This window comes from Physella acuta, unplaced genomic scaffold (assembly GCF_028476545.2).
Source record: "Physella acuta isolate Inbredline_101_S28 unplaced genomic scaffold, ASM2847654v3 ptg001680l, whole genome shotgun sequence".
Classification (NCBI taxonomy): domain Eukaryota; kingdom Metazoa; phylum Mollusca; class Gastropoda; family Physidae; genus Physella; species Physella acuta.
In genome coordinates, this window is record NW_026733193.1 from 77,501 (window position 1) to 101,772 (window position 24,272).

Sequence of the window (24,272 nt, forward strand, 5' to 3'; positions counted from 1 at the left end):
GCCAACATTCGCCACAAACATCCTACCAGCCAACATTCGCCAAAAACATCATACCAACCAACATTCGCCACAAACATCCTACCAGCCAACATTCGCCAAAAACATCCTACCAGCCAACATTCGCCACAAACATCCTACCAGCCAACATTCGCCACAAACATCCTACCAGCCAACATTCGCCAAAAACATCATACCAGCCAACACTCGCCACAAACATCCTACCAGCCAACATTCGCCAGAAACATCCTACCAGCCAACACTCGCCAAAAACATCATACCAGCCAACATTCGCCACAAACATCCTACCAGCCAACATTCGCCACAAACATCATACCAGCCAACATTCGCCACAAACATCCTACCAGCCAACATTCGCCAAAACCACCTTGCTCTCTACCGTTCCTCCACTCGGTTAACTCCGGCGTCCCACCGCCATTACTAACTCATTATCTCCCCTCCCGGCGTTAGCTCGCATGTTGCATGTCGACTGTTTCAAACTTGGGCTGGGGCCATTAGGCGAGGGCTGGTGAAATGCTCAGGCGAGCACGGAGCTGTGCAGGAACCAAAGACTGCGGCTCAGGTTACCCAAGGAGCCGGCGCAGGGCCGCACGCTCGTCGGTACGTCAACAGCTGGGCTTCTAGTTGCGATATGTCGTCTCGTCCTCTCGCGTGATGTTGCGTTCTTTCTCGTCATCTCTCGTTCTTTCTCGTCATCTCTCGTTCTTTCACGTCATCTCTCGTTCTTTCTCGTAATGTTGCGTTCTATCTCGTCATCCCTCGTTCTTTCTAGTCATCTCTCGTTCTTTCTCGTCATCTCTCGTTCTTTGTCGTAATGTTGCGTTCTATCTCGTCATCCCTCGTTCTTTCTAGTCATCTCTCGTTCTTTCTCGTCATCTCTCGTTCTTTGTCGTAATGTTGCGTTCTTTCTCGTACTGTAGTGTTCACACTTTCTCCTGCAAAGTAGATATTCTATGTCCCATCTCTATCTTTCCTTGTATATTGTACCATTTCCATCTTTCTGATTCTATCCTACATTGTACCATTTCCATCTGTCTGATTCCATCCTACATTAAACCATTTCCATCTGTCTGATTCTATCCTATATTGTACCATTTCCATATTCCTTGTCCTATCCAGAATCACCACGTTCTATTTCTGCGTTGTTTGTCCTCTCACAACAACCCATTCCCCTTCATGTCTTGTCTTCTAGCATTGCTAACCCTGACAAAACACATTTTTACACACTCGACTTTTCTAAATAAAATTTAAAAAAAAACCTGACGAAAATACATCACACACAAGAAAAACAAAGACCCCCCCCCCCCCCCGCATTTGGTGCCACAAGCTGTTCTGGAGCATGGCTCGCTTAGATTTGAACCCTCGCCCTAGCATCAACTGTCTTGAGACTCACTGGTCCCAGCACTTGCCCCAAGCCTTGGTCTACGATCTAGCCTCGTGATGGCTGGACGGTAATCTCGTAAACCCACGCATTTGAAATAGCTATACATAGATCGATCAACTACGGCATTTTTTGAGAACGGTGTTTGTTCGAGATTGTAAGATAGAACAACACTTTAAAAACTTATGACCAGATTTACATGGTATTCTGGGCTTGTATTTGTACGTAATTTTGAAACGTAGGTTTATTTTTTTTGTCGGTACTTTTATGGTGTGCTAAACGCGCAAGTTCAAGTGTAGGTTATTTACGTTGGTTATTTGAAAGCAGACACAAACTCTAGTTCAAATACCGGGAAGTGGGCACTTGTTCAATGAGGGGCTGATTTTACGTATAACAGATAAATGTCAAAATTAACGCACGGCTGTGGGGTCAGTAGTAGAGACAATGATGGGGGTCGGGTGAGGGGGTCGGTTAGGGAAAGTAGAGTGAGGAGCGGGGGCTTATTATGTGGATCAAATGGGGTTGTTAATAAGTGTGGGGGGGGGGGTGGAATGGGGGTCGTCAATGACGTAGATAGTGAATCGTGGTCAGTAGTCGTAGAAAGCGAATCAGTTGAGGGGACTAGTTGTAGATAGTGAATTAGGTGGGGTCTGTTGTAGCAAGGACAGAGAAAAAAAGGGGGTCAGTATTATAAACCGTCGTGTGGGGGTGTGATGGAGGTGGGTGTGTGATGGAGGTGGGGTGTGATGGTGCTGAGGGTGTGTAGTTATTACGACTGGACTACTTCCACATTGTTGACAATGTAGAAACTGGTGGGCGTGTGTACAAGTGGTTGTGTGGAGTGGTGTTTGTGTCAGTGGGTTGGTACACTGCGTCCATTGTGTGGAGTGGTGTTTGTGTCAGTGGGTTGGTACACTGCGTCCATTGTGTGGAGTGGTGTTTGTGTCAGTAGTTTGGTACACTGCGTCCATTGTGTGGAGTGGTGTTTTTGTCAGTGGGTTGGTACACTGCGTCCATTGTATACCTGCATGTGTATGACGTCACCTGATATGTGGCTGCTGGTACCTGCTCTATTATCAGCGGCTCGCATGTTTAATCTAAACCGAACAAGTGAAACAATCAATCACCGCTCTGCATGTATTATTACTTCCCTTTAGCTAGTGGCTTTGTTATGGTTGTTATATAAATAGTTCAGTTAAAAAGGTTTCTCTTTGTTGTCAACAATTTTCTGCTACTTTACATGTTCACCAGTGTAGGCCCTATTCTGCAGTGGAAGATATTACCACCACCCACATTCTCTCTTCAATTGTTGTATTATTTGTGCCTAACAGTAAACTCCATTATCCAACTATTACCCCCTTATCCGTCACCTCCCTTATCCAACTATTACCCCCTTATCCGTCACCTCCCTTATCCAACTATTACCCCCTTATCCGTCATCTCCCTTATCCAACTATTACCTCCCGTATCCAACTATTACCTCCCTTATCCAACTATTACCTCCCTTATCCAACTACCACTTCCTTATCCAACTATCACCTCCCTTATCTATCACCTCCCTTATCTATTACCTCCCTTGTCCACACTACTAACGGCATGTGCACGGCACCAGTGCTAACTCTGAACCCCCCCCCCCCCCCCCCCCCCCCCGTTGTAACCCGCATGCACTGACCTACTACGTTAGTAACGACCCTAACCTGACCTACTGACGGCTCCTCTAAGTGTTATATGTCATAACAGCTGGCGGATTACTGCGGATCGGATTTCCCCCCTTTTGCAGGTTATCTTCCCCTGTTTCACGCCTCGCGCCGGCCGCCATTTTTCGTCACATCCGTTCATCGCGTTCAGTCGAGTGATGGGCTAGTCCATTGCTGTCTAAAAGGTAATTCAGGATCCTTTGGCGCGTGTGTGTGTGAGGAACGTACTGGTATTTTGGTTGGTTAATTTTTGTGTTTAAGAAATCGTGAAGTTGTTGCGAAATAAGTAAATCTAGATCTACTAGTTCCTTACTGTATTTATTATTGTGGAAAGGACATTTGACTGATTGCTATTATAGTGTATCTGAACTACTGTAAGTCTTTTCTTTGTTATTGTCCTAATAAATTAGTACTATGATATTATTTTGCGATATGTGTTGTAAAATACTCTTGACCTATAGCCTATGGTTTAAGTGTCGTTGTTTACAATTCTCGTTTTAGTAAAGTTCCCTCTTTGAACCTGACGGTCCATGGGGCAAGTGAAGTAGAGTTCACAAGTTTCTGTGACCACAGCATATGAAGATATAGTGTGGTCAGCACTATTCCCAGCCACCTTTACTTTCGCTAACGTGAGTTAGAATTCTCCCTTCACGTTACCAATATATTGGTACGGCTAATCGGTCCAAACAGAAAATACTTCAGATCTTAGTGTCTCTTTTGTGAAAGAAATCTTGTATTCATCTGTATATTGAAATATAAGCATAACATTTGTTTGACGATTTATTTTTTCGGGGTTCTGTTTGCCGTTCCCCTAGAAATACCCTGGGTAGGTTAACTGAGCTTAACTCTAACTCTAATCCTAACCCCAACCTTCAGCAAGCTATTTGATGACATAGAGAAGTTTGTTACAATTGTTGGTTTGTATGTAGTAAAAGATATAGTAACTTGGTCATGTGGTCAACACTACTTGGTCATGTGGTCAACACTACTTGGTCATGTGGTCAGAACTAAGTGGTCAAAACTACTTGGTCATATGGTCAGAACTAAGTGGTCAAGTGGTCAAAACTACTTAGTCATGTGGTCAACACTACTTGGTCATGTGGTCTACACTACTTGGTCATGTGGTCAACACTACTTGCTCATGTGGTCAACACTACTTGCTCATGCAGTCAACACTACTTTGTATGTGGTCAGAACTAAGTGGTCATGTGGTCAACACTCTGCTCAACACTCTGCTCGTATGGGGTTAGCGAAGTGAAGCATTGACGAGACAAAAAACTTTTTAAAATGAAAATTTTACTTGTGAGATTGTACGTGTGCTGATATTAGGGTTTAGGACAGTTTAGGATATAGTTGGATCTAGAGAAGGGATAAGCTTACACAGTTAGAGACAGAGTTTGATTGCGATATGACTGGGGAAAAAACGCTAACTGCTAAAAAAATAATTGAGAATGAGAGCAGCATGAAAAGCTAAACGCTGCAGTGGATGTCGGAGTAACGTGGTATTAAATCTATCGGCGACCTGTTGGAGCGTTCAGCGGTGTCATTTCTGAGACGGGCGTATTGATTGGTTGTTCCCAGAATTGATGCCATGGACGGCTTCTTTTTTTTTAGAAGTGATTTAATGGACGGCCACATTTTGTTCATTAATGGTTTAATGGACGGTCTCTTTTATTTTATTTTCCTGAAATCATATATTGGACGGTCTATTTTATTTTCCTGATATGATGTAATGGACGGTCAATTTTTATTTTCCAGACGTGATGTAAAAGACGGTCAATTTTTATTTTTCAGAAGTGATGTAATAGACGGTCAATTTTTATTTTTCAGAAGTGATGTAATGGACGGCCCCAGACATGCGGCTGAACCGTGCAGCGAAGGTTGTGATTGTGATGAGCATGTTGTCATGTCTGGTCACCTTTTGTCTGTGGTCAACATGTGGTGGCCGGACCTTTGATGCCGGGTAAGTCTCTCACACCTCCCCCCCCACCCCCCACACACACATGTTGTCATGTCTGGTCACCTTTTGTCTGTGGTCAACATGTGGTGGCCGGACCTTTGATGCCGGGTAAGTCTCTCACACCTCCCCCCCCCCCCCCACATGTTGTCATGTCTGGTCACCTTTTGTCTGTGGTCAACATGTGGTGGCCGGACCTTTGATGCCGGGTAAGTCTCTCACACCTCCCCCCCCCCCCACATGTTGTCATGTCTGGTCACCTTTTGTCTGTGGTCAACATGTGGTGGCCGGACCTTTGATGCCGGGTAAGTCTCTCACACCTCCCCCCCCCCCACCCCCCCCCCACATGTTGTCATGTCTGGTCACCTTTTGTCTGTGGTCAACATGTGGTGGCCGGACCTTTGATGCCGGGTAAGTCTCTCACACCTCCCCCCCCCCCCACCCTTAGATACATATTGCAGTTACACCCATAGTGGCGCGCATTTTGTATGACTGCCTGCTGCCTTGTATGATTGTCCGTTGTTCTATATGATTGCCTATTGTCCTGTATGATTGTCCGTTGTCCTGTATAATTGTCCGTTGTTCTATATGATTGCCTATTGTCCTATATGATTGCCCGTTGCCTAGTATGATTGCCTGTTGTTCTGTATAATTTCCTGCTGTCGTGTAGGATTGCCTATCCACCCCCCCCCCCCCCCGTATCCCACTACAAACGAGGTCTCTGCGACACAACAGTTTCCGGTCTAGTGGTTGTTGTTTTTTAACCCTAAAAAATGTTGGGACAAGCACGACGTGACTGATCCACTAACTGATGGTGTGTAACAGTTCAGCTTGTACACAAATACTCTCTCTCTCTCTTTGTGTACACTGTTAGCAAGCCAATATAACACAAATAGTTTACGAAATATGAATTTTTTTTTTGACGAAATATGAAGTTCAAAAGTCCAACATGTGTATACGTCATGAAATGACTCTTGTGTTAAAGAAGTTTGATTTATTTCCAACCTTTTAGGACTTTTAATTTAAAACTTGCAAGCGAATACTTACATTACATTGTGGTTTGTTTGTTTTTTATAAATTATTGTGATTTAATATTTAATTACATTTTTAAAAATTATAATTAGTAATTTTAGAAAAGTTGATAGTCGTTTTAAAATCAACTTTTAGGCTGTTGCTGTTTGTTTTGATTTTTCCAAATTTTACCCATAATGCTCATCACTTTCAGTGCCATACAAAACGCTGCCTTCGAAAATCAGCCCAACTTTGTGCAGACCGAGTACCATAAAAGGGGAACTAACTCTATCGCAGCAGACAAGGCGGGGCAGGCAGAAGTTATCCACCCTGACGAGTATCATGAGATTGACTGTAACATCAACAGCGAGACGACAGTCAAGTGTAGGCGGGAAGGAAATGAAGTCTACATGCCGTTCTCATTTGTCAAAAACTACTTTGAGGTAATATTTTGGGCCGTTGTTTAAACTACTTTGGGCTTTGTTAAAATTCAAAATACTTGGCAATGTTTAAATACTTTTGACAATTTTCAGAATACTTTATCTGGGCCATTGATTACTTCAAGCCATTTTTAAATTACTTAATGCCTTTGTTTGGAGTACTTTGGGCCACTGTTAAAAATACTTAAGGCATTTTTCAAATTTACTAGGCAATAGTTTAAAGCTCAAATCTGACTGTATAGCCAAAATTAGAATTCCAAAAAGCAAAGTATATATTTCTAACTTGAAACTTTGGTTTACAAATTAATATAGAAAACACTACTTGCTACTATTACTAGAGTACAACCTGGAAATTTTTTTTATAAGACAGAGAACTATAACAGTCTGTCTAAATTAACACATATCAATTTAGTGAAACTGCTGATCACTCACTTTCAAATACAAATATGTATTACCCTACCAATGGATTTTTTAAGAGAATGATATAAAAGACATTCATCATATATGACACATGCCATTTATAATTTTAACATTCATTAGTGTGCTGAAAATGAATTTTTAATTAGTATATTTTAAAATCAACTTTTAACTGCAGTACAGTTTTTCAAATAATAAAATTATTTAAATGATTTTGTTCCACAGGTCTATGGGGAGCTGGAAGAAGCGGATGACAACGAGAGATTTGAGTTCCATCACTCCAACTCTATTGTCCACCCTCCCCGGTCAACATACTCCCCTGGGTCAGTTTTTATGGCATTTGACCACTACAATGTGGAGAACAGAGAAAGGGTTAAGTGCATCACAGCCTCAGAAGGTAGGACATTTTATCACCACTATCATTAAGTTTTATCAAATCACTATAATAAATGATTTTTATCAAAGTATTTTTTCTCAAATTAATTTAATTACATTTGGGTTTTAATCAAGTTGGCGCAGTTTGTTTTTACACAATTCTTTTTCTTTTAATACCTCACTGTTGTTCAAAAATGATTGAGCATTCAGGCTCTAGCTAGTAGTAGTCTGTAATTTACAGTGTAAAGGAAGTCTTTTGATGCTCCTATCAATTCTACTTAAATTAACCCCTTGTTTCCCCCTTGCTAATAGATTGAGTTTAGTAAGAGTGAAACAAAAGCTGGTCTAAGCTTTTGTTTATGTAATATTTTATTATTAACAGTTTGAAAACTTTTAATTTTATAGTAAAAGTTATTTTGAGATGGGTATAAATGATTCATCTTTTTAAAAAAACCGGAACCTATTTATTCTCCCTTTAGTTATACCATGAATTATATTTTTCATCCAGGTGTTCCAATCACCACCCAGTGGAACAAAGACGGATACTATTATCCCATCCAGGTGGCCCAGTTTGGCCTGAGCCACCATGCCAAGCACCTGGTGAGTGGGGACCCTGACCAGATTGTTCTAGAGGATGGGGAGGAGGACAATCTGGCAGGCTGGACCATGCCAGATAAAAAGTCGCAGGTTAAAATAGCACTGGATGGTCCGAGAAAACAGCGCGTCATGGAGTTTTTAACCTCAGGTAAGGAGAATAAATGGGACGCTATAAATAAATTTAACCCTAAACTTGAAACTATGGCAATGCTATAAACAGTTTTTGAGAAAATGCAGAAATAAACATAAACTAGGTTTGGGCAGCAAGTTCAGTATTTTATTTCTGAGCCCACTCTGCACTAATGAGTACTCAACACTAGCTGGGAATATAATAAGTGGCAAGTTTACTGATCACCCAAACCCTTCTCATTATTTAAGCACTATAAATTTTAAAATAAGTACATCAATAAGTTTTTTTAATGAACAAAATAGTTACCATAACTAAGAAAAATATATTTTATATCATGTAAATATTGATGAAATGATTGATCACCTGTTACAGATTCCTTCCAAGCCAAAGGTATCACAATGTTAGCTGATGAGAAAAATCAATGTGTTACGATGGATGTGAAGTTTGTCACCAACGGGAGCGTTACAATTGTTGTAGAGACCAACAGCGGGGAGAAGCTGAACATACACTACCTTCTCTCCAACACCCCCATCAGCTTTGATGGCAAGTCAAATATCTACTATGGTATGGGGGAGCGCAGGGGGGAATGGATTCACCTGGCCAGAGACCTGAAGTTTGACGTAATGAAAGGTGTGTTGCTGAAGTTGAAGGCCGATAAAGTCAGAGAGCTGTACGGGCTGGCTAAGGTTCTGGATATCCACCTGCGCGGTCACGGTTGGCTGGACAACCTGACCATGTCGCAGTCGGTTCACGTGGACCAGTTCTACGACGCCGCCAACTGGTTGGTGCGGCACCAAGACCAGCGAGGCGGCTGGCCAATTATGGTGCAGCGGCGCATCGTCGACGGGATCCTTGAGCTCCCCCCAGGGTGGTACTCCGCCATGGGTCAAGGTCAAGCCATGTCGGTTTTAGTTCGAGCGTACTTGCACTCTAAGGAAGAAAAGTACTTGCGGTCCGCTGTCAACGCTCTCAACCTGTTTGAGGTGGACAGTGCGCAGGGGGGTGTCCGCGCCAAATTTCTCGGCCAGCTAGACTGGTACGAAGAATACCCAACCACACCCAGCTCCTTTGTACTCAACGGGTTCATATATTCCCTACTGGGGCTCTATGACTTGAAAGAGACAGCCGCGGGTGACGGCAAAGCCCGTGCAGAAAAAATATACAACTCAGGAATGAAGTCTTTAAAAACTATGATAGGAATGTACGACTCCGGGGTCGGAACATTTTATGATCTCAGGCACATCAGTGTGGGGATTGAACCCAACCGCGCACGGTGGGACTACCACACAACACATATAAACCAACTCCTGCAATTAATGGTCATTGACGACGATGATATTTTTAAAACCACAGTTCAGCGATGGCTGGGATACCTGAAAGGGAAGAAAGCCAGACACAACTAAATTGTGTATGTTTCGTTATTTATTATTAGGTCATTCAATGTTGCTTCTTCTTAATTAGGGCTAATTTATTCCTATACATATTAGGAATAAGAAATTGTGAAAAAATAATAAGTATTGCTTTTTAATTAATTAATTATATTTGATATATTTTTTAAAATGTTTTTTACTAAAAGAAAACACTTAATCAAAATACATGAAAGTATTTATTTCTAATGCCCTTTGAAATATTTTGCCAAAAGGTTTTTAAACTAAACATTAATTATTGTTTTATTTAAATATTCACTTTTAAAAATATGCAATTCTACTATTGCTGTATGTTATAACAGTTTGTTAAATCAAAATTTTAAATACCTGAATGCAAGCATGATTGTTTTTGTTTATTTACCACCTAATCAACGTAACTGTTTGATAATTCAGTTGATTCCTTTATTTTTCGTTAACTGTTTTAAACAGACTTGGACTCTGAATGTTTCAATCTTTATCAAATTTTTTTTTTAAAAGGAATTGTTTGGCTTCGAAGTAGCACAAATTTGTTGGGACAATTTATTCTTTGTGTATCTTGTTAAATGTTTATATACATTTTGGAGGTTGAGGGGATGGTGAAATGGCAAGGCTTCTCTAAATATTTTGTATCCTTTGGCTTTCACTTCTATGTAACATTGTAATTGTATTGTTTTAATATGCAAATTGTTGTGACAAATGATATTTGGTCAATTGATATTAAATACATGCCAAGGGTCAAATAGGCCTGCATATCTGACCTTAATTATGTTAAATAATTAACATCTAATTTCGCACTGTTAATCATATTTTTATTTAAAATCGCTAGAAAAAAGTTTAAGCTGCTATATTTTAAATTTTTGTTTTAACTACTTTTTAAGAATATTTCAAAGTATTTTTTGTTCTGTCAAGGGGGTTGTTTATATTCTTTGTAAATAATATTTAAACTTATGTGATATTTTGTATTAGTATTTTTAAAATTGCATTCCATTACTGTAGAAATTTATTTTCAAATGAATGTCTGCTTTCCATTGTCTCATTTTGGTGTACATGTTATTTCAAATGTGCTTGTATCCACAGAAAAGCCATTTTCATCCATCTTATTTTTTAATATTTTTCTGGGATTTTCTAAAGTGTATTTTCTCTCTCAATTTTAAAGGGTAAATTAAGAGTTAGATATATTTTTTAAAATCACTTGTGTTAACAGTAACAATTTTCCTCTTGTAAAACTACATCTTTAACTTCAATTGAATCAAAGTTAGGAATGTAAAACAGCAACTGAAAAGATGGGTAGATTTTGTATCATTCTGGTATGAAATGTTTTGTAGCATTCCAGTTAAAATGCAATAGGCAGCAAAATAAGCTTTGCAGTGTAGAAACTTTAGAAAATTGTGATTACAAGTCAAATTCTAGTAGGACAACCTGAACATAATTAAAACTTTAGCATATGAAGTAAATTTGTTAAATTTTAGCTGAAATCAACTATTTCTGTATAAATCAGGTGCCACTAACTCTGTACAGAAAAACTTAATAATTAATATGTGAAGTGATTCCATTTGCTGCATAATTTTGTTTTATTAATGTGGTCATTTTAAATGCAAATACATTATGAATAAGAAATGGTTCTGGTGTTTTTGTTCTTGTGCCTATAGTTGTGAATGTAAACACACAACAGTGACTGACAGAATAATTAATTATAACTGTTTATTTGTGATTCTATTCCACAGATAAGCTATCTAAAGTTATATTTAAAACATCATTTTACATTCTTAATGCATAGTATCTTTTATTTTTTAAAGTCCCATACAATGTTGAAGATGCTTGTTGAAATGGGTGATTCTGAACTGAAACTTTATAGTAAATTTTAGCATAAGACATTGCAGCCCTTTGCTCCCCAACGGTCACAAAGGATGAATGATAAGCATAAGTCAATCATGTCTACAATTAATTTTTCTTTCCTAAGCTTATAGTACATGTAATTCCTATTCTCTATAGGACTTTAAAATTAAGTACAGAAAATAAATAATCAATGAAACAGATCAGAGCAGCCCAACTCAGGCTTAACAAACTTACAGTAAACACTTCACAAAGTAACCTTAGCTGACATTAAAATAAACAGGGTGAAAAAAATAATTATTGTTGCCATATAGTGGGCAAGTAAATTATTACCACATTGATGAAAGACTATTTTGTCAATTGCAAATGTAAATAAAAAAAAAGAAACAGGTGCTATGTACATTATGTAACAGAAAATTGAAACAATTATTTTATTCAAAGGAATAAAATAAAAATATGACTTTTGAATTTACAAAAGTATCAAAATAATCCAACTTTAGTAAAATTTCAGAGGCTCAAAGTGGCTTTAAAATAATTTGAATTTTTTTTAAATTATCAAAACAGAAAACCACTATTTAAAACATAAACTTGAAGTAAAAATTATTTGTTTAAAAACTTAAAATCCGGACTTAAAAAGTATTCAAAAACTAAATTATTTTAAGAATGTACACAACCATAGTAACAGGTTTTAAAGGAACAACATAATGATTTTCAGATTTACTCACAATAAAATGCAATGGTCAACGTGGTTTCAAAAGAAGTAAATAAAACAATTTTTTAAAATTCTGATATTTTCAGAAACAAGAGAGCTGATTGATACACCAGGGTTAGATGAGATGTTTAATGCTATTCAAAAATGTAATTTAATTAAGATGGCTTACAGATTAACTGATAATCAGATAACTTAATAACTATCAAAATAATTATGGTACAATTCCTCTAAAGAAATAAAACTAAATTAGATACGTCAAACTGATTGTTCTTCATCAGATCAAATTATTTGTATTAATCTCAACAGTTTAAAAAAATTTGAGAGCCTCCTTGAAATCAGCGTAAGTCAGCTGAGAGAGAAAGAGGAAGTTCATGACAGAAACAATGTCCCAGGTCTCAGAATCTTTAGAGAAGGTTAGCTGACACAAGAGAGTGAGAGACTCAAACAAAACCTGGTTTAGCTTGACCTGCAGCTTGCTGGGCGGGCGGCTCTTGCCAAATATTTTATCTGCCACCATTGGCTGGCAGAGATTTCTGACCTGGCTACCACAAGTTGTGTCTGTTGATTCAATCATAGCCATGTGAACTACGGCTGCTGCCACACTTGCACTTGGACGCTGTTGGACATAAAGCAATTCCAAGTTTAATACATGTCAGAAAAATTGTAAATGACTGGCTATTTTAAAGATATTTTTAGAACAAAATCTATGAATACAAATTTCCTGATTTTTTAAAAAACTTACCTTCTTAGGATTCCTTATCAGCAATGCTCTCACTAGTTTCTTAATTGGCAATGGGACGTCCTCTAAATTAATATAGGTCAATAAAGTTATAAAATACATGCTTTGTTTTCCATTTGAATTTTTATATAAATACTTTTAATTTTTAAAACCTCTTTAATACTATTACAAATTGTATTTTATCTTATACCACCAGTTTCAGTATAAAGGTCATATTCTTATTTATTTTTAAATGTATGATCACTAAAAAAACATCTTTAGACTGGCCAAATCAATTAAATCAAGAAGTTGAAAATACCTCAACACAAACACAATATCTTCAAAACAAGTTTTTAATATATAATTTAACATAACTCCTTTAAAAAATGAATATTCAGAAGTTAATTTCATCAAGCATCAACAGGGAGCTCCATTTAAAACTATTTTATAGATATACTTGTATTTCGACATTATTTACCAAACTGAGTTTAAAATAGTTGTAGACAAAAATGACCAACCTGGCAAAGGGGGTAGTTCTTCCTCTTTGTAGTCAACATTTTTTAAACGCCGAGAGGAATTTAATTTACTGGGATAAAATGGATTCTCAGCTCCAAAAATTTCATATGCAATGGCACCAACTGCCCAGAGATCTGATTTACAAAAGTCAAGAAACTTGCCAGGTCCTGGGGTTTCTGTGACCAGCTGACAAAATAAAAAAAATACTTAGAAAAAAATCATTTCTGTTGTAAATTAATAAAATACATCATTTAAATAGTCTCCCAGTTATCAAGTAAAATTTGAATAGAGTCATTAATGATTTGGAATTAGTCTGAGTGCCAACCTGTCATTAAAAATGTTAAAATAAAATTGTATTCATTATGCAGTATTTTACTATAAAACAAATAATTTTTACTACAGTTAACTGTTATCTGAACAACTAATCTTATAAATAGAAAAAGGGTGGTGTGATGAAATAATCAGAATAAACTATTTCAATAAATATACAATTTGTATGGTATAGTATATGCTTGAGTTGACAACACACAAGACCAGACTAACTGTAGATTACAGATTAGGCATTATGGGGTGAGCTGGTATTTACAAAACACAGTAAGCATGTAGTGTTTGATATTTTTGTGTGTGTAAGATTAAATGTATTGTGAAAATGGCGCAATAAGGCCAAGTAGTTGGTAGTAGGATTAAAAAAAAAAAACTCCAAGATTTTGTAGCAATAGAACAGCTGGTTTTCTCATTATATAATTTATATCTAGATGAAAACATCGCAGTTACTGTTTGTATGGAGACTGAAATGTGATCTTTCCACAATCACACCATTTGTAGCAGTACATATTTGTAATGGAAATTACCTCTGGTGCCATCAGCCAAGAGTTACCCCCCATGTAGAGATCTCTTGTATGAAAAGGTATCCGCATACTTTTATTTTCTTCAGCTAGACAACAACCAAAGTCACAGATCTCAAGGCGTGGTGTACCTTAATGGTGGACAAAATGTAGTGTAAATAAATATAACAAGTGGATTGATTACAAATTATGCAAACTAAGCTTGCACTGAATCAAGTGCAAACTTATGTTAAAAAAAAAAAAAGAGAGCTTTAAAAAGCTTTGAAATTTTAAAACACTGCCCAAAACAAGATTTTAAAAAATCAAACACAGCCATAATTAACGACAGACAAATAATGTAAAAAGTCAAAAACAAAAGCCACCTCCATCAGAAGGGACATCAACAAGAATGTTGTCACTCTTCAAATCTCTGTGAGCTATCCCATGTTTCCTTAAGTGGGATACTCCTTCAAGCAGCTGGGCTAGCATCAGGCACCTCGTCCTCATGTCCACTTCATTGTTGGCCAGATAATCTCGCAAATGTGTGTTGCGTCTATTCACATAATTAATAAACAAGTTATTCAATGTAGTAATTTTCTATTTAAAAAATTCAACAGCAACTAGATTTTATGTGTGTCACAACCAAGGATTTTGTAAATTAGAACTAGATTTAAATTGCAATAAATAAAATGAGTTGGTCAAAATTTATAAGACAAATCTTGATAATACATCTCTAATGATTATCCAGGTAATAAATTATTTTCTAAAATATAACATTTTTCAGACATTTTAAACAATTGAAATAGTAAACTGATAAGTATTTGGAGAAAGATGGTATATTTTATTCATTTTGATATAAATTTGTTACAAACTAATAAGTAAAAGTTAGTTTTGAATGCTGGCAATAATGGTCATGTACCTTCTCATGACCAAATAAAGTGTTTTGCTCCTTCCAAAAAACCTGCCAGGGTCAAGCTTTTGAGGCATGGCGGCAGGAAATTTCTGCAGGCCCTCTTCTGTCACCAACATGTCATCCACGAAAATACCTGGCATGTCTACTATGTTAGGGTGAGGGGGTAGGCGGTTAACCCTTTGGCACCTGGAATATTAACCAGGCAGATTTTGTAAGCTGAAATTCATTAACATTCATTTAAAAAACAATTAATACTTAAATAAAACTTTTAGTCTTTAAATGATAAATTGTTATTATGAGTCAGTGAGACCTAACAGACAAATGAAACAAATAGGAAATATTTTTTTCGACACAGAACACATGGTCATGGTTCCACCTAATTAAAGATACCTATTAGGTAATAAGGAATTTCAATAAAATATTCGTCTAAATAAAAACAAGAATGAGTTTCTAAATAGTTTATATCAATTTTCTTAAAAGGGAATAGGATTTGCTAAAAAAATATAATTTTAGTAGCTGAGTTACTATATTTATAATTGACATATTTTCAATCTACGTTGTTCTATTTGAAGATAACCTAGTAGCTGAATATACTTTAACCTCTTACACTTCATTGTCAAAGTGAGCCGTGGACGAGCGTAGGGGTACAATCTCCCGCTCCAGTTCTCTGAGGATACTCTGAGAGTTAGACTCAGCTCCATAGTTGAAGACAGCTTTCACAGCCAGATCAAAGTCTGCATCAGATGTTTCTTTTACTATCTCAGAATCTGAAACATGCAAGTGTTGTGTTGGTTAGACTTGTATTAAAAAAGGCATATAAACAAATGCTATATTTGTTATAATTTGCTTTAATCTACACATTGTCTTTCTTTAGTTATTTAAGCAAAATGTTACTTTAAAGCATTTCTAATAATGTAAAAAAAAAATTGAAAAAAGGAAAAAAATTTTATCCTTCAACCTGTATATATAGACCTAGAGTGAAGTTCCACAACCGGTCACACATAGCGAACTCCCGACTTTCATCGGGCGCTATTTTGTAACCGTTTAACACAGAAACAAACCCAAAGTACTATATTATTCCTCTGCCTTTCTACTCTTAATAATGTATCAATCATTTTATATTCCTACGCATTGAATTTGAGATATTCATGTTTTAGTGATGTGCTACTTGCGATATTTTTTCCCCTCTTTTTTTTTCCCTGCGGCCATCTGAACCGGCTTGCGTAACGATCGTGTTTTATACGTTTTAATCCTAGTTTAATAAATAAAATAAATATTTTACACATAAACGTGTTGTTGATTGTATTATTAATTAATAGATTTCAAAACCAAATTAAAAACATGTTAATTAAATTAATTAACGACATTAAAAGTTGACCCAGTTGACTCAAGGGACGCAACTATAATAATCATAACAAAGGGACGTAACAACCACTGACAAGACATAACGTAACATTTGCTTAGATATGCTTGTATGTAGAGACACAAACTAGATTTAGAAGAAGTAGATGATCGAAATAATTTAAAACAGCAGAAAAAAATAGAAAGTATACAGATTCTAGGCTTAGCTTGAAATGTAGAGCATCTAGAACTAGGCTAGTCTAGCTCAAGTCGTTGGTTACACAGCGAGGTGAAACCACCCAAATCGACACCCAAGCTGCGGCCACCCCTATTCACCTATCAGGTTGCTTTATTAGCCTTATCTATCGTATGTACAGTGTCCCGCACATATTGTAGAAGCTATTTATAGTTAACCTAGTTATAAAAAGCTTTGATTGGTTGGTTTATTCATCTCATCCGGGACCTAGTGTTTTTCATATGGGGAACTAGAATCGCCTACGACGTCATACCTCGAAACTTTAAAATTAAAAAACTAGACTTCCAGAAGGAGAAAACCAAAAGAATTTGACCTGGATATATTTAGAAATGGACAGGTTTACAGCAGATATCGGTAGTTTCGTATAAAACATCAAAACAAATATTGTACGAAGCGATAAACAGGCGATGGCCGCACCGGTGTTTTAACCGCGCGTGGAACTTTACTCTAGTAGGTATTAATATTAAAATAAGTTTCAGGAATTTTTAAGACTAAAGCTGTAACACAGTCAGAACAAACATTTTCAGAAAAGGAAAAAGCATTTAAATTGAAAAATGCATAATTCAGCATTTATTGAGGCTAGATAACTGCATGAGTCAAAGGATATACCTGCACTATCTTTGACTTTTGCTTTGTAAACTGCTCCTTCACAACCATTAGCAATAGATTCCAAGTTGATATCAAGATCAGCTAAACAATTAGGTACTTTCTCCAAAGGTTCAGTCTGCCATGAGTAGCTTCTAAACATATCCTAGAAGAAGTGTACATATTTAAAATTATTTTTTATACTTTTGTTTTGGAATTCTAAGGCCCTGATATGGTTATCTAGTATCATACTTAATATGTGGCCTGACCTATTTAAAAGAGATTGTTTATATTATTGTTTTGAGTTTATATTTAACTCAATAGAACAAGCCATCCGGTTGGTTGAGGCCATGATGGGGGTTTGTTCTGCTAGGGATACAAAGGATTAACTCAAAATATTGACCATAAAAATACAAATAATATTTGTTATTTCTACTCTTTTTTGCTTTTGATGTCAGCAGTCAACCAAAATGCTGAGAAAGTGCAAGATTAATTGGAGAAAGGTGCCTAATAGTAACAGTCTAACAAATGAAGTTAATTATTTAGCTAGACCTAAGTCATGCTAAATACTAAAGTAACTAAATAAATAATATTATAATTTATAATTATTACTATTAGGCCTAATAATTAAAAAATATTCCGAGGAATACAGGAAATTATAGACCTAACGCCGCTTTTTTAATACTTGCCCGCATGTTAGCCATCATTTTCTCAGCAACTTTATCCATTACTCCTGAAACATCAAGTCCCAGTGTAACTCCAATAAGAGACATGATGGGAACATTGCGGAAATTGCGACCATTCTGAGTGAATAGCCTCAAAGCGGATTTTCTACGAAGCTCACTAGTGTAAGTGTTGTTTGCTGTTGTTCTCGAAAATAGAGAATGAAAAAGGCGAGTGCGAGGAGTGAAATTGCTTTTGATGGTATGAGTATGCAGAAATCGTGTTTTTGTGGCCTCAATTCGGGAGACATCGAACCTCTGAACATTGGGCTTTTTACGCAAAACTGCTGTCTGCAAAACATCTTTGACATAATTTTTCAGAGCTGAACCAAATCCCTTAAAGAAGGGAATATGTGCTCCAGCTGCTGCTTTAACGAATAACGGCATTTTGACTGCGGTGCAACAGTACTGTTAATATATCATGACAATGCAGAACTATTCTGCTTGTTGAATTCAACAGCGATTTCTAGATCTAGTACGCAGCTTAACATCCCGCAGACATTTTGTCAATAGACCAAAATAAAACCACGTGATCAATCTGACGTAATCAAGGACAGGTTGCCAGTTTTTCTACAAAAAATGCAAAAGTATGGAAAACATTGAGATTAAAGCAAAAGTAACGTTATAAATTTGATTTAAAAAATCCCCCTTCCGCCGTGTCCACACGCATCTACTTTGCCCCCCCCCCCCCGCCCACCCCTCTTGTGGAAGTCCACACCGATTTTATAATTGGTTAAACAATATAGATTTCTAGCCTACCAACTAAATTAGATAGATGTGTCATATGCGTGTAAGTTGCAACACTAAACATTTAGGTAGTCCACTGATCTATTATTTTCCGAAATGTTTGGTACTTAAAGTAGAAATTGCAAAGTGTTGAGTAAAATAATAGCATTAGTAAGCTTATATTTATCTATACCAGTGTTTTTTCCAGACTTTTTACTCCGGTGGGGGGGGGGGGGGGGGGTGGGATGGACACAGTTAAATGTGTATATTTTCTATATTAATTCCATTTCGTTCGGGGGCCGGTAGACTATCTTCGGGGGGGGGGGGGGATGGACACAGTTAAATGTGTATATTTTCTATATAAATTCCATTTCGTTCGGGGGCCGGTAGACTATCTTCGGGGGGGGGGGGGGGGGGGGGGTGAACTTCAACGACCACGTGTGCGTGACCAAGGCGAGCCAACCAGATGAAGACATCCGGCTGTGGTCAGGCATGGAGAGGGGTGGGCACCGCCATGCGACACATATCCCTAGACATACCACTCTGTGGTGCCCCAATGACCCAAATAGGGTTTAATGGATTATTTTATATTATGTACATATTTTATAAAGTCAATGCAACATGCTTTAGTTGAAACCTGACTGCCCACCTTTCATCATAGGTCAACAGCTCTCTCACTGTGAAAAGTGTCACAAGTTTGCTCTCGGGGGGTTGTGACTTACTGATAGAATCCATTTGAAAAAAAAATCATTATTATCATCTCAGGCTTTACTAGTCAGTCTCCACGCCTTAATTTGGACCAAGTTGTTTATTAGTACCTGTGTTTTACGAGTTGATATTTTTATTTTATTTCTTGCCCCTTCTCTTGACTGGAGTTTTGTAATTTGTCTAATGGTACATGCAACAGTAAACTCCGGTGATTTAAATTAAATACGTCTAATATGACTAGGCTATATGCTGCGCGTTGTTGGTGGGGACTATCAGCCAGTCAAATTCCCCAGATACCATGAAGGCAAATGCTATACAATCTTCTGAATTTTTAAGATTTAGGCCTATTTATATAACAAAAAATTTCCCCTAAAAGAGGTCATTACTAAACAAAACTGTATTTACAGCATGTTCATGCTGCAATGTGAACTTTTTAAAGTTGTTAGTTCTTTTAATAAATATTGTTTAAAAAGCAGCTTTCTTTCTATCCGTACAAATTTAGGACATATAATCTAGTCCTTTTTTGCAAACTGCTAATCTTGCAATTTCATATTATCTAGCTTTCTATTTTCTAGCATAAAATATTAAAAGTTTGGCATTTAAATATTAAACTGGTCACTCTATAAAACAAACACTGTACATCTGGCAATATATGTTTTTCAAGGGAGAGCACTGTAGATTGTAAAGCTGTCGTTGCTAGGAAAAATAAATAAACAAACAAGCAAAATCGGGAATTCTCTTTTGAAATTCTTTTACTCAATAAACCCTCGCGGTTACCTGTTGAGTTATATTAATATATTTTACCCTGTTTTACGGTAAAGAATTAAAAAAATACTATTCTAACACTAATATTAAGTTTAAGATAATAACTTCCACTACATTAAAAAAAACAATTGTCAATTCTGAATCTTACTTAATTTAATAATTTTCTTAGCTGAGATTAAGAATTTATTTTGTTGTTAAGTTAGTCATAGTTTATTAATAAACTCTTAGTCTTAGTCTGTTTGGCAAATTTTGATAACTTCAATTCTAAATAGTAAATACTAAATAACAAATAATGCTTCTCAGTGTCTTGATAAAGTGTGAATTGCTAAAAGCAAATGAAAATGCGAGGCGATAAAATGCGAGAAGAAAATGCAAGTATTGTGTGTAAATAGTGAGACACATTTTGTTAGACATTTTTTGTTTTACTTTTTAATTTATGCTGGTCTTGGTTGTTTTAGACTTAAGTGAGATTTTTTTAGGAAAGTGTTGTTTTTTTCAAATAATTATCTCTTCTTTTATGTGTGGAAAAATTGTAAAACTCTGTAAATTCTCTAGATAGGCTCTTATTTATTTCTGACCACGTGCTCATATTTTCTTGTCAGTGGGGAAAAAAACACAACTCAGTAGAGGGGCACTGTGAAATCACAATAGTTTAGATATCACAAAGCATGGGCATGAGCAACATGTCATCTATTTGAGATTGTTGATATTTTTCCCCAAACAATGCAATAAAATTTTTTTACTTGGGATCATTGTGTGTTGTGAAGTCATTTGAATCAGGGTACGTTATAATTTTTGAAGAAATATCACATTTTACCCCTATGCAACCTACCAATTAGATGTGAGACAAAAATGTTATGTAACAGACAGTTTTTGCACCCTTCTCGCATTTTACCGCCTCGCTATTTTGTGTTTCACTTCTCTCATTTTAGTACGACCCATCTGTTCCTATTAAAATTTAACAGGTAATTTTTTTTTTGCATAGGTGGTGCACCAAGAATCCTGATTTAACAAATAAAAAATTCAAAATGTCTGGATTGAGTAATCTTCAGAGTATTTACAACAACAGTCTCAAATCGTTATCTGTAAGCAGTAGTCTAGTGTATTACTTTAATTTTTTAAGTTCTTATCAAGTTGTAGTAAATTACCCTTTCAAACCTTACGTTCTGTGGGCTTGGAGAAGTAGAGTTTACCTGCTTCAGTGACCTCGGTACATGTAGGGATAGTGTGGTCATCACTATGCCCAGCCACCTTTACTTTCCCTAACATGAGTCAGGTACTTATCAGAGCTGGGTGGACTCAAGGAAATCCTATAGACTTGAGCCCAGGATCCAAACTCAAGACTTTCTGATTAGCAGTCTAATGCTCTACCATACAATTACTTATCAATCACTTCTTGAAAATTTGTTATATCCTGTTATTTGTACAGTATAGCAGTTATATTTATAATGTCAGGTTGAGTTTAGTTATGACTAGGGTTAATGTGTTTAAGATACTTCCCATTTGCATACATAAGTGGATATGATTCATATTCTAATTAACTGACGTTTAAGAAAACCATCTACTGAACCACTTAACTTATATTTTGAGTTAGATAAAGGTAAATTACTATAAATGTTTCAGTGTTGTGGAAAAAACTTTCTGCTTGATGAGTAGTATCCTATTTATGGTTAGGGCCAGTAAAGCAATACTAACATCAATGGACTAATAAAAATTAATTGAATTTGGTTAAGTATGACAAGTTTTTGTGTTATATATATACATATATATATACATATATACATACATATATATATATATATATATATATATATATATATATATATATATATATATATATATATATATATATATATATATATATATATATATATATATATATATATATATATATATATATACACACACACACACATATATGTACATATATATTGCATATATTTTATTCATATATTTATAGCGCAACACTGGCAGAATAATAAAAGATGTAAAGAAAGATGATGAGCTTACAGCCAGAAAAAATGGCATTCCTACTGAAGATAAAGGATTTAGTCCTCCAAATTTTCCCATTACCCGAAACATGTTTATATTATCTGTCTTATTCTGGACAACCATTGCAATGCTAGTATACTTATGTATTAGTTATGGCACATTGTATACAAGAATTACTCAGGAGGATGATTTACACAAACTGTGTGAGAATAAATTTGGGACACGGGAAGAAAATTTTAAAATTGTAAGTAATACCATTCTGAGAATCTAATACTATAAGTATCTTCTTTTGCCATGTTAGTGTAAGGTAAAGTTGCTTTTTCAGTTTGGATGTTGTGTAAATGCTCTTAAATAATGACGTTATTACAGATAGAAGATTACCCTTTAGGTGATGCTGGACCCTATTTGAACCGGCTACGACCAACAAAAAAGGATGACCACAAGATGGAATCCAAAGAGCTACCACCCATTGTTACTGCCATTGCTTCAAACCAATTTTATCAGGTTAGGAGTATTACTGCAATAGCATTTATGAAACACTTAAAAAATAGGTTACAAAAATACTAAAATGTTAAAAAAGTACTTGGTGTAACCCCACAATTCAAGAACCAAAAACTTCTGTGAAAGCATTTTTATATTTGATTTATGGTTAACTGTAAACTAAAATGACACAACATAGGTTGTCACAGATGAATCAAAATTAAAATATCTATATTATTTATTTATAAGAATTTTAGTCCACAAATGCTGTTAGTTTGGTGCTTCTGTATAAATTTTAGTGATTATATTATTAGTTGAACATAGATGGTTCAGATTACATTATTACTTCATTAACAGTTTTTAAGTTCTGTGACCAATATAAACAGGGTGTTTTTTTTAAATTTAGTTTCAAGGTCTGGTAAAGCACCTAACAGAAGAAGTTCAGACAGCACATTCTGATATGAAGTTTATAGTCTATGATCTTGGCCTTTACAAGACAGAAAGAGAAATAGTAAGTACTAAGAATCACATTACAGTTAACCAAGCTTATTTAGATACTCAGTTATAATTGTAAAATAAGCTAAAATCCTCCTGTATAATAAATATAAATGCTGTTAGTTTGGTTCTAAACCTATGTATAATATTTTTGCGATTATAGTATTTGTTGAACATAGATGGTTCAGATAAAGTTCATTTTTATTTTTCATTTTCAAATACATAATGGAACATAATCGCAGACACTACTCATTTTAGTCAGTGTATTCTTCAAATAACAGCATGACCTGTATGGTTACTTTACTTTTCAATTAGTGGGTGAAAATACGACACATATATTGACTCTATATTCCTTTTGAATGCTGTGGATACAAAAAAAAAACAAGATACCATACAATACTTTGTCAGCCATAGGTTAGGCCTGAAGAAACTGATTGATACTAAATATGTACTAATTCTCTATAATAAATGATTTCAGGTTGAAAAATACTGTAACTGTCAGGTGAGAGACTTCAGATTTAGTGAGTACCCATACCATGTTGCAGATACTTCCAACTTCTCATGGAGGCCTATACTTCTACAGCTCCTGCTTCAAGAATTTGGATCTGTTGTGTATATTGAACCAACAACGCGCTTCAAGAAGTCAACATCCCCTAACTTTCTTCGCAATCGAGGCTCAAAGAACTACTTTCTGTGGGACCCACCCATTGTGATGTCTCTTATTGGATATACAGATAAAGCCATGTTTGAATTCTTTAAAGAAGACAGGTGTCTTTTTAAAGAAGGCAGCATTCTTAGTTCTGAAGCAGTAGTGCTCTACAGGACTGAAGTCACTTGGAATGAACTTATGAAGCCATGGTTAAAATGTGCTCTTAATGCTGAATGTATTTCACCAGAAGGGGCTTTGTTTTCTGGATGCTTTGAAATTCGTCACCCTCGAACAACTGGATGTCATAGATACGACATGTCTGCTGCTAGCATAATACTCAACAGAGGTGTTCAATATACCATTGAGAGAGAAAAAATGGTTTCCTTCAGACTGACTTACTCAAATGATGAGGAAATTAAATATTTCCCAGAACAACCATGGACATATCGGCAAATTATTTTACTGATTATAACACCTGTAGCTTTGATAATCATGTATAAACGTTTTTTCAGGAGAAGATTGTGTAGATTGTAGGGATCTATCATTTTAATTCAGCACTGCCTTTGTACATTTGCAATATTTATATACAAATGTGACACAACTATTTT

The 24,272-nt window shown here is 36.0% G+C and overlaps 3 protein-coding genes across 5 annotated transcripts in view; 2 read left to right on the plus strand and 1 right to left on the minus strand.

Moving 5' to 3' along the window:
• LOC131929812 (D-glucuronyl C5-epimerase) overlaps nt 1-11,046 on the plus strand; it is a 36,692-nt gene extending 25,646 nt beyond the window's left edge. Inside the window, exons 1-6 of one of the 3 annotated variants that reach the window (XM_059286202.1) lie at nt 3,364-3,382; nt 4,927-5,059; nt 6,279-6,507; nt 7,147-7,318; nt 7,805-8,041; nt 8,396-11,046. In XM_059286202.1, coding sequence (XP_059142185.1) covers nt 4,953-5,059; nt 6,279-6,507; nt 7,147-7,318; nt 7,805-8,041; nt 8,396-9,426 — 1,776 coding nt within the window. In that variant the 5' untranslated portion in view covers nt 3,364-3,382; nt 4,927-4,952 and the 3' untranslated portion in view covers nt 9,427-11,046. Of the gene's footprint in view, nt 1-3,363; nt 3,383-3,452; nt 3,471-4,926; nt 5,060-6,278; nt 6,508-7,146; nt 7,319-7,804; nt 8,042-8,395 lie in introns of those variants that run through there. The other 2 variants (XM_059286203.1, XM_059286201.1) reach the window with 2 other exon arrangements.
• Nucleotides 11,047-11,839: 793 nt separating this feature from the next.
• On the minus strand, nt 11,840-18,360 carry LOC131929814 (serine/threonine-protein kinase Pink1, mitochondrial). The gene is made up of 9 exons (XM_059286204.1): nt 17,817-18,360; nt 17,152-17,293; nt 15,553-15,712; nt 14,952-15,131; nt 14,416-14,585; nt 14,060-14,184; nt 13,211-13,394; nt 12,717-12,778; nt 11,840-12,590 (listed from the first exon to the last, which is right to left on the minus strand). The coding sequence occupies exons 1-9, from the start codon at nt 18,234-18,236 to the stop codon at nt 12,282-12,284; spliced, it is 1,752 nt and encodes a 583-aa protein (XP_059142187.1). The 5' UTR covers nt 18,237-18,360; the 3' UTR covers nt 11,840-12,281.
• Nucleotides 18,361-19,996: 1,636 nt separating this feature from the next.
• Nucleotides 19,997-24,257, plus strand: LOC131929818 (uncharacterized). Its single transcript, XM_059286209.1, has 6 exons — nt 19,997-20,098; nt 21,034-21,133; nt 22,009-22,284; nt 22,410-22,544; nt 22,927-23,031; nt 23,494-24,257. Exons 2-6 carry the CDS (start codon nt 21,077-21,079, stop codon nt 24,196-24,198), a joined length of 1,278 nt encoding a protein of 425 aa, XP_059142192.1. The 5' UTR covers nt 19,997-20,098; nt 21,034-21,076; the 3' UTR covers nt 24,199-24,257.
• The last annotated feature ends 15 nt before the right edge of the window (nt 24,258-24,272 follow it).

Coding starts and splice junctions, on each gene's coding strand:
- LOC131929814 (XM_059286204.1), bottom strand. CDS start 18,236: ATGCCGTTATTCGTTAAAGCAGCAGCTGGAGCACATATTCCCTTCTTT. Junction 13,395..14,059: donor CTTGGCTGATGGCACCAGAG/GTAATTTCCATT, acceptor TTATTTTGTCAG/CTGGTCACAGAAACCCCAGG. Junction 12,591..12,716: donor TGATAAGGAATCCTAAGAAG/GTAAGTTTTTTA, acceptor TATGTCCAACAG/CGTCCAAGTGCAAGTGTGGC.
- LOC131929818 (XM_059286209.1), top strand. CDS start 21,077: ATGTCTGGATTGAGTAATCTTCAGAGTATTTACAACAACAGTCTCAAA. Junction 22,545..22,926: donor CTTCAAACCAATTTTATCAG/GTTAGGAGTATT, acceptor TTTTAAATTTAG/TTTCAAGGTCTGGTAAAGCA. Junction 23,032..23,493: donor ACAAGACAGAAAGAGAAATA/GTAAGTACTAAG, acceptor AAATGATTTCAG/GTTGAAAAATACTGTAACTG.